The 9,508-nt window shown below is 35.8% G+C and overlaps 2 protein-coding genes and 1 long non-coding RNA gene across 8 annotated transcripts; 2 read left to right on the plus strand and 1 right to left on the minus strand.

Moving 5' to 3' along the window:
* Positions 1-208: 208 nt before the first annotated feature.
* Positions 209-4,577, plus strand: LOC111477110. Of its 5 annotated transcripts, none has more exons than XM_023121109.1 (5): positions 209-383; positions 1,105-1,378; positions 1,762-1,926; positions 3,992-4,040; positions 4,560-4,577. In XM_023121109.1, the coding sequence occupies exons 2-4, from the start codon at positions 1,117-1,119 to the stop codon at positions 4,033-4,035; spliced, it is 471 nt and encodes a 156-aa protein (XP_022976877.1). In that variant the 5' UTR covers positions 209-383; positions 1,105-1,116; the 3' UTR covers positions 4,036-4,040; positions 4,560-4,577. The 5 variants fall into 5 exon arrangements, with proteins under 5 accessions (XP_022976877.1, XP_022976876.1, XP_022976875.1 ...); XM_023121108.1 differs by lacking the exon at positions 4,560-4,577 and adding an exon at positions 4,475-4,492; XM_023121107.1 differs by lacking the exon at positions 4,560-4,577 and adding an exon at positions 4,277-4,454.
* Positions 4,578-5,007: 430 nt separating this feature from the next.
* LOC111477118 lies at positions 5,008-6,321 on the plus strand. The gene is made up of 2 exons (XR_002717207.1): positions 5,008-5,205; positions 5,990-6,321. It is a non-coding gene; the product is annotated as an uncharacterized LOC111477118 (long non-coding RNA).
* A 642-nt stretch (positions 6,322-6,963) lies between these two features.
* Positions 6,964-9,383, minus strand: LOC111477036 (pentatricopeptide repeat-containing protein At1g79080, chloroplastic-like). Of its 2 annotated transcripts, none has more exons than XM_023120983.1 (2): positions 9,230-9,383; positions 6,964-8,829 (listed from the first exon to the last, which is right to left on the minus strand). In XM_023120983.1, exon 2 carries the CDS (start codon positions 8,718-8,720, stop codon positions 7,083-7,085), a length of 1,638 nt encoding a protein of 545 aa, XP_022976751.1. In that variant the 5' UTR covers positions 8,721-8,829; positions 9,230-9,383; the 3' UTR covers positions 6,964-7,082. The 2 variants fall into 2 exon arrangements, with proteins under 2 accessions (XP_022976751.1, XP_022976752.1); XM_023120984.1 differs by having other exon boundaries at positions 9,025-9,383.
* Positions 9,384-9,508: the final 125 nt, after the last annotated feature.

The following is a 9,508-nucleotide window of genomic DNA, read 5'->3' on the forward strand; positions in this document are numbered from 1 at the left end:
AAAAAAAAAAAAAAAAAAAAAACTCTGAATTTTATTGGTTTCTTATATATATTTATAATTAATTGAACTATAATATACTTTTTTTTAACAATATTTTTAGCAACAATTTATTAGAGAGTAAAAACCTACAATTAAGATGGTGACCATTAATTGTAATTTGAATTTGGAGTGTAATTTAGATAAAATTGGAAGATAAAAGAATAAAAATTAGTATAATTTAGGGGGAAAATACCTTGACACATTGTTACTCAGATTCTTTTCGGAATTGGGCTAGAAATTCTTCTCTCTGATTCCTATCTCGCACGATTGCGCCGGCGACGTCGAACCAGTTAGCGGATTCTTTTGGATTCGAAGCACGAAGTTTAGAGAGACTGCGAACTACGGTAGGTGGTGATGTCCCGTTTTACTTCAATTTATCTATGGAATTCGATTATCATTCCATGCTCGTATTGCTTGATTTTTTAGTATGAATGGAAGCTAATCTCGAGGAAACTTTTGCTTATTGCGGAGTTCCAACCTAGATGCGTCGAGTGATCCTTGTTCAAAAATTCCAGAAAATTAGCGTTTCGCTAGTCATGCGCTGTGCTTTTTGTTCCAATCCTTTCGTTGACTGTTCTTCTTCCAGTGATCTTATACTATTATCAGTTTCTTGCATTCATCTGGATGTTCATTTCGTTGGTTTGTAGATAATTTTTTTAGAGAAGTATAGCAGATATAGTTGTCAGTTGCTGCGCATTAACTATATTCTGTTCTGGTATTCAAGAATTTGCAATTGAATCTGTATGATTATTTCCGAATAATTGCGGTAGTTGCGAGCTTAATTTCATGGAAATTTCTTGTTCTCGTGTTTTGCTTAAAATTTTGCTCCGGACAGTCGACCCCCGGGATTTATTCTTAGTAGCTATTAGTTTTGATTTTTCTCTCGTTGATGGCAAACTCATTACATGTTGAAATTGTGGAAACTATTTTCATTTTGTTGTTTTTTGCCGCACATTATGGATGTTATAATTGGTTCTATATTATGCTGGTCACTATCGAACCTTATGTGTTCGGAGAAAGATGGGCGATTACGATTGTGACAACGAAATAGGCGATCTGTTTCAGATATTGGCTGAGATGCACAGTCCGGAGAAAGTACTCGACGATCCTGCCAATGAGGACAGCAGCTTCTCTGTCGAATTGGAGACTTCCATTAGTCGAAATGGCAATCTCAAGGAAGAAAATGATCTTGCAAACACGAATTTGGAAAACTCTAATGCTCTAGCAAATGGGCTTTCTTCCATGCTTATCAACATCATAAGGGATTTTGATTCCAAAGCTGATGATACTCTTAAAAGCCAAAGCCAGCTTTCATCTTCCCTTGATCGTATCACTACAGGTAGAATTACTCTTACTTTGTTTTTGTGAGATCCCACATCGGTTGGAGAGGGAAACGAAACATTCTAAAGGTGTGGAAACCTCTCCCTAGCAAATGCGTTGTAAAAACCTTGAGAGGGAAGCCCATAAGGAAAAGCCCAAAGAGGACAATATCTGCTAGCGTTATTAGCTTTTTCCTATAAAATAGAGTTGCTTTCTTGTACTACTTTGACTAATTATATTATAGCAATATAGCTTCGAAGATTCTGTCACTTGCTAGGTTTTACATTATAAATGACATTCTCTCATAATTTACCTTTTTTCTTGTCCTGGATGCAAAAATTTAACTTTTGAATTTCATGGCCTTTTCAATGTTGTGAAAAGTTATTACTTCAACCTTCACAGAACTGGATCAGTTACTTGAAGATGCACCTTTTCCATTCATCATGCAGCATGCCTCGAGGATTTCAAGTGTAAGAAAGAGAGTTTTGTCACTAAATTCCATCTTAAGATCCATACAACGAAGATTAGATAACATAGATCGGGCAATCTCGATGGGCAATCGACCAGGTGATTTGCTTCTCTCTTCAATGGCCTCAATTTTATTATCTTTTATGGCTTTTAATTTAATGGAAATTTATTGGATAATATCATTGGCTGTCAAGGTTGTTTAATAATGTTCCCATTTCTCGTTTCCAAAAAAACACATACGTATGATAATGACTATTTGTTTTTTTATTCTCTCCATTTTATCATAATCATTTTCTGTTTTTAATTCATTCGACATACAAGTGATGAGATTGTGGATCGATGAAGTTTTTGAGTTGCCCTTTGTTTTTCCTGGCATTCCCTGTATTATTCTGTGTATTGATTTACATATGATGAACTCAAATTGGGCTAGTATTTATTGGGAAACCTCAGTTGTTCCTTCTTATGGAAGATTTTGAACCTTCACATTAACATGTGGAACAAGAAATTTTTTAATGATGATTTTAAACGTACCAACAAGGATCTTTTATTCTTGAATGGAAAGATGGAATTGAGATATTCATTGCAAAACCTCAGTTCTTCCTTCACAGTGTTTATTAATCAAAATATCATATGATTTTTTTAAATACATATGTAATTGGACGTGTTCTTAATGTAACAATTTTGTAAGAAGGCATGTTTCTCTGTTGAAGTTTAGGCTAAATATCTGTTGAGTGTGCAAATATTAGTTTCATGATTCGTTATAACCATGCTTCTTATGCCGTAAATCATGATTTTGTTTTGCTTTCTGAATGTTTGAGCTTACTTCTGGCAATGCCATGGGACATATGGTAGTTTCAATTTTGACACTTGAATTCTTTTTTGTTTTGGGCCTTTTATAAAATATACTTTTTAACTTGAATTTCCTTTAATTTTCTAGCATTTAAATATCTATAATGTAGGATGTTGAAATTTCACATGACTTCATCCCGGGTTGTAGACATTGGTAATTTTGTTTGAAGCTTTGAGCGAATTTCTCATCTTTTTTACCATAATAACTGAAGTAAGTTTATATGTCATGTTCTTTACCTTCTCCTTCGATGGAAATTACTTGGTACTTCTTCCTTTAAGATTAGAGGTTCAAGTCTTCATGCCTCAACGTTTATTATACGAAAAAAAAGAACGAAGTAAAATTTTTGAACTACTCCTAAGGAAGCTTATCTACTAGATACTTAGATACTAAGGTCCAAAGGTCCAAAGTGTTAGACGAACACGACTCTCCACAATGGTATGATATTGTCCACTTTGAGCATAAGCTCTCATGGCTTTGCTTTGGGTTTTCCCAAAAGGCCTCATACTAAGGGAGAGTGTATTCTTAGATTATAAACTCATGACCATTCTCTAAATTAACCAATGTGGGACACTTTCATCCAACACAAAAGTCCAAGGGTACTATTTAAGACATTGGTAATTTGTTTGAAGCTTTGAGCGAATTTCTCATCTTTTTGCATTTATATGTAATGTTTTCTACCTTCTAGTGGAAATTACTGGGTACTTCTTCCTTTAAGATTAGATGTTCAAATGTTCATGCCCCAACGTTCATTATACTCAAATTTATTGTATGAAAAAAAGAATGAAGTAAAATTTTTGAACAACTCCTAAGGAAGCATATCTACTAGATACTAAGATCCAAGTGTACTATTTAAGATATATATATACTATACTAGAATCAGTTCCTTGTGTTTTGATGGCTTGTACCTCTTCGCTCCGGAACCTGATTTCACTGAAAACTCGGTTTCAAATCTTTGATTGGTATCCCTTCCCTTCCCTTCCCATCTCATCATGTAGTCTGCATCAATCAGTGGTATAAATTATAGCATTCATATGCTGAGAAATTACTTGCTCGGTTTTCACTATTACCACAGAATAAAAGACTCCTCCAGATTTCTGTCTCATAATTTGGATCCTCGTGAAAGGTCTATAGATTAAATGTTTATTTTCTGATTGCCAGTCGTAGGCATTCATTTTGTAGCTCATTTGGCTGATTCTTTTTGCACTATACGTTGAAATATTAACTATTTTTTGTCACGTGAGATCAGTCGAGGTGCGCGCAAGCTAGCTTCGAGCCTTGTCTCATTGTCACTCAAATATTCCTTGTTGTGTACAGATACTCTTTCCTCTCAAAGTTGCTCGCAAACTCAACATGGTTGAAGATTGTACGTACTCTAACGTCCCTTTTCTCTCTTCACTGAAAATACTGCGGTAGAAAGGCTGTGTTTATGAACAATCAATTTTGAATGTACAACCTGGGTAATTTTTCCATTTGTAAGTTAAGAGCTATGGCTCCCTCACTCTCTCAGGAAAATTTTTAGTACACATATATGTATAAATACTCTTTCGTCCGCACTATCAATTTTATTTTGCTTATCTTTTAACGATGTTAACGTGACGGGCAACAAATCGAACTAGTACATCACCCTACAATAGTATTGAAATTTTCTCCCTCGGTCTATGTACACACACATACAACTTGCACAATTTATCTATTTCCGACTCGTGAGAGGAGTTTTTGATGTTACTATTAACATTTTGCTTTTGTTTTAGTTTCTAGCATGCACATCATTCTGTCTGTCCCACATTGGCAGGGGAGAAGAACAAAACGCTCTTTACCAACAATCCTCAACATGTACTTTCATGCATACATGCTTGTTCATATTATTGTGTTGACGTGACAAATAATATATTGATGACTCTAGGATTGAGAAATTTTTGCTCGTCTGATGGATGCTTTGACTTGTGAGAAGAGTTTTCGTTCTCAAATTGGTGGTTCTCCCGTGATTGGAATAGGAGTTTCGTATAAGTTGAACAAAATGGATCTATTATTATGATTTTTCGTCATTTAAAAAAAATAAAAATTAAAAAACTAGAATTTTATTTTAAGGAAAAAATAATTTGGGTTGATGTTGAGAATATGTAGCATAATTTTAGTTTATTATATTGTTTATTAAAATAGTGGAGTTATACAATAGTTAATTCAAATACTCATAAATATAAGAAAATAAAAAATTTAAAGTTAAATTTATATATAATATATAAATTAATTTTTAAGAATTTTAAATTTGATAAGAAACTATTATTAAACATCAACTTAACTTGGAATGAATATTATTTGTTTCTAATTTTAAAGACTAAAATAACCTTCTGAGTTATGACTCGATCAACACTCAATAGTACGGTTTAGGGTTCTGATATCCACTATAAAAGAGAAGGCGCCTGACAGAATGTTCGGTTCACACTCTCGTCGAGAGAGGCTGAAGGATCGAACTTCGGCCATTGTTCTTCTGAGGCAAAGCTCGTTCGCCATCGACAATGAGAGCTAAGGTTCTTCTTCCAAAATTTTCTCATCCTATGTTAATTGCAATAGGTTTAAGCGGCTTCGTTCTCGGAACTTTTTCCCAATCTTGCAATTTTTCTCGATGTTATGTGTATGCTTTGAGGATTTAGATATTGAGATGTATTTTTGGCGCGATCGGAGACGAAAGTATGCTCTAGTTTTTTCCGGTCTCATGATTCGACCGTGGTCGTTTCTTATCTCCTCACGAATCAAAACTGATTAACTACACGTTAAGGTTCTTAGGTTTTGTGATTTTGAAAATGTGTTTAGGGTTTTCTGCTATTATTTTTGGCATATTGGCGTAAAACATGCCTTCACACTTCTAGGTCTAGCAATGTGATGTTATGTATCTTCGTGATTGTTTTTGTTTCTACTTAATTCTGAACCAAAATCTACTTAATTGTTGTTTCTCTCAACTGTGGGTTTATTATCGGTGTAGGTTTGATATTCAATCACTCGGATTGTGAAGTGAAAATGGTTTTGATGTTTTTTCTCTTGTTTTTGACGTGTACTTAAATTTATAATACGCTTCTGATGAATAATGGTTGGTCATATGTTCTTTTCTCATACTTCAAGCACCAGTATTTGAAAACCATAGTTTTTCAAATTCTTAACAGGTTTATATCGATTTTTCTTTCTGCTTTCAATTTGAAGTTTATATCGGAATAGCATTATTCTCATCATACTCTTTTTTGGTTCTGAATTCTTATTTATTTGATTCTTCGTTCTCTTCTTTTGGTTTTGAATTATTGGGGGGGTTCTGAATGCCAGTGGAAGAAGAAGCGTATGAGGAGGCTCAAGAGAAAGCGCAGAAAGATGAGACAGAGGTCGAAGTAGTTGCAGATATCTGGAAAATGATCGAGCTTTCTCCTTAGAGTGCCTATTTTCTCCATTGCTGTCTAGCATTAGGTGCTTGAAGTCGTGGGGATTGTAGTGTTCTTCTGAAGATAGTTTTGCACCATTTCCTGTGGTTTTTATTACTTTGCATAAACTTATATGGTTTGACTTGCTTTCCTTTTAAGATCCAGTTTGTTCAGACTGAATATCAATTTATGTGGTCTTCTTAGCTTATTGGTTGGTACATGCTGAATATTTTACTTGCAGTCAAGGACGTGATTTCCTAATCCTTCCTTTTTAACATTCAGTAATTTTGGGTCGAAAATCATTACATGGAATAAGTTAAGAAGAGTCGAGGCTAGTAGAATATAGTAGACCGTAATCTAGCAAGAGTAGAAGTTCTAGCGCAACGGGTTGAAATATATATTATGTTAAGGTCGAAATATATATTATCAACTAGCTTATTGTAAACCTTACTTGAGCTCGAATAGAAGTTCTAGCTCAACTGGTCAAAATAAGTTAGAGGTCTTTAAACTTCATTCACTTCATTCGGATGATAAGTTTGGGGCTGGAGAGAAATCTTAGGATGATGGTTGCTCCGGGTCTTCAAAGTAGAAGGTTTAATTTCTCCATTCCCTCGATGTTTTAGGATTCTAGAACCGACCTATCCAAATAGGTTTTTGATTTTGAACCAGTTCTCGAAATACCCTTTTTTTATAAGTTAAAAAAATTGTGTTTAATGTTTAATAGATTTTTAAGTTTATTCAATATTAGTCTAATAGATCTTCAAATTTAAAGTATTTTTGAAATTGAAGATCTATTAAAAACATAATCGAATAGTAATCTTCATTAGGGATTTCTTTCAACTGCCATTAGTTCTGTAAGAATGATATTGCCCACATGGGCAAAACAAGCAATTAGCTATGCACATATACGAAGCCTTGTGAACTAAAAACATGTACATAGTTGTAAATAATGTACATACCAACAGCGTTTACGTCCTGTTCTTGATGAACGGTCAACCGAATTATCTTAATGGTAATTCCTTTAGGTAATACTGCATAACAAGTCTTTCCACTGTGCTTTGACTTATTACATCCCTGAGTTGCAGCTCCCTCAGTACTTTGGTTCCAAGATCTATCTCTTTCTCTTGGATGATCCCTTCCACAAGAATGGTGTACGTTGTTTCATTTGGCAGATGCCCTTTATCGACCATGATTTCGAAAACCTCGAAGGCCAAATCGGTTCTCCGAGATTTGCAGCAACCAAGAATGAGTGAATTGTAATTTTCAGTTCTAGGCTTGTAGTTATTTTCCTCCATTACACTGAATATTTCAATTGCCTCATTCAGCATACCCTCCATACATAACCCCCGGATCAAAGACGAATAGGTAAACGAGTCGGGTGTAAACCCGTACTTTGTCATTTCGTAGAGAAGCTGAAACGCTGGATATGTGTTTCCTTTTCGACACAAGCTCGTAATAACGAATTTATAGAATTCTTGAGTAGAGGAATGTTGCTTGTTGCCCAAACTCTGTATGATGGAGAATGCTTCTTGAACCATTCCCTCCTCACAAAGTGTAGCAATCGCATTGTATGTTCCTTCATTGGGATTACAATGCCTATGCATCATTTCATCCAAACATTTCACAACAACATCCACTTTCCTATCTTTGCAAAGACGAGCGATTATCGGGTTATAACTCGAAGCCATCGGCTTGAACCCTGCCCGAATCATCTCTTCCAAAACCTCAAGAGCATGTCCTATTCTTCCATGGAGACTAAGCGAACCAATCAATATATTGTACGTGACGTTCGACGGGGAACGATCATCGCCATCACTGTCCATTTCAGCTAGAAGCACATTTGCCTCGTCCCACCTCCCTTCATAACACAAACTCCTTAACAAAATATTATAACTAACAACATTTGGACTGAATCCTTGTGAAGGCAACTCCCTAAACAACTGAATGGCATCTCCTATCCTACCTTCTTTACACAACCCAGTTAACAAAACATTATAGCTAACCAAATTAGCCTCCCCACCCTTTGCAATTATCTCCTCCAAAAGCTTAATGGCTTCATCAGCTCCTCTCTCCTTGTAAGCAGCTTCAAGCAAAAAAGAGTATGTATAAGCATCAGGGACAAGCCCCTTCTGGATCAACCTGTCTAAAAGCTGCAAGCTCTTACTCAAATTTCCATGCATACAAAGCCCTCTCACAAGTGAATTATAAGTAACAGTGTTGGTAGGATACCCATATTCCTCCATTTTCTCCACTAATTGCATTGCATAACCAACATTCCCTTTTTTACACAAAGAACTTACCAAAAAGGTATAGGAAGACGCATCTGGAATGATTCCAGACCCAATTGTCATCTCCATTACCTTCACAGCCTTCTTCATCTTACATGCCTTGCAGAGATCATACAGTAACCGAGTTGCGTGGAATTCATCAGGCTTTTGGCCATTCTCAATCATGAACTCTAGGTGAAAAAAAGCATCGTTTAGTCTAAGCTCTCTACTCTTTTGATCGCCTTTCCCTATCCTCCAATTTGGCAGTGGGAAAATTGTGTCCTTAGGCGAAATTGTAATCTGAGCTGATGCGGAAACTTTAGAAAATCCTTTATTAAGTGAGAGATTTGGATATGGAGAGAGAGCCCACATTCTGTTCTTGTGGTTACGGATGAGTCGCTGCTGAAAGAAACTCTGTAAACTCCTCTACTTCTTTACAGTAATCGCTCTCTTTTTGGCATTTAGAATCAGAATCAGAAACCTGGAATCAATATCATGTTCTAAGAATCGGTGCTTCTTCAATGATCTAAAACTCGGTATAATGCAGGATTGTTTAGTACGGATCAAATGAAAATATATGCAGAGACTGGAAGTATGAAATTCAGGTCGTTTTCGGAGATTTCCAAGTGAAATTTGTTTGCAGAATGGAAATAGGTGAAAGGAATCGTGAACATACACTGGAATGTGAAATCAATATCATATTCTAAGAATCGGTGCTTCTTCAATCATCAAAAACTCGGAATAATGCAGAATTGTTCAGTACGGATCAAACGAAAAGATATGCAGAGATTGAAAGTATGAGATTCGGGCCATTTTTTCTGAGATTTCCAAGTGAAATTTGTTTGCCGAAGGGAAATAAGTGGAAGAAATCATGAACATACACTGGAATGAGAAATCGATCGAGCGGATTCTTCTCTTCGGCTCCAAAAAGCGTTGAATCTTGAAGAGCTGAAATGAAATCTCTCTGTTTAGGTAATCCCATTTTTTCCTTTATGAAGCTTTCGTTTGAGTGACTTGGCTCCTCTCTACACCAGTCCCCTCCACATCTCGTTATCCAAGTTTTTAGCCTCTGATGCCCACGCGGGTTTTCATGGAGTGAGGAACACGCGCTTTCCTTGGCGATTCCGTGGGGTCCTTTGTCTTGTTGTCTAATGTTCATT

Source organism: Cucurbita maxima, unplaced genomic scaffold (genome assembly GCF_002738345.1).
Source record: "Cucurbita maxima cultivar Rimu unplaced genomic scaffold, Cmax_1.0 Cma_Scf00003, whole genome shotgun sequence".
Classification (NCBI taxonomy): Eukaryota; Viridiplantae; Streptophyta; class Magnoliopsida; order Cucurbitales; family Cucurbitaceae; genus Cucurbita; species Cucurbita maxima.

Coding starts and splice junctions, on each gene's coding strand:
- LOC111477036 (XM_023120983.1), bottom strand. CDS start 8,720: ATGTGGGCTCTCTCTCCATATCCAAATCTCTCACTTAATAAAGGATTT.
- LOC111477110 (XM_023121109.1), top strand. CDS start 1,117: ATGCACAGTCCGGAGAAAGTACTCGACGATCCTGCCAATGAGGACAGC. Junction 1,379..1,761: donor CCTTGATCGTATCACTACAG/GTAGAATTACTC, acceptor CAACCTTCACAG/AACTGGATCAGTTACTTGAA. Junction 1,927..3,991: donor CTCGATGGGCAATCGACCAG/GTGATTTGCTTC, acceptor TGTTGTGTACAG/ATACTCTTTCCTCTCAAAGT.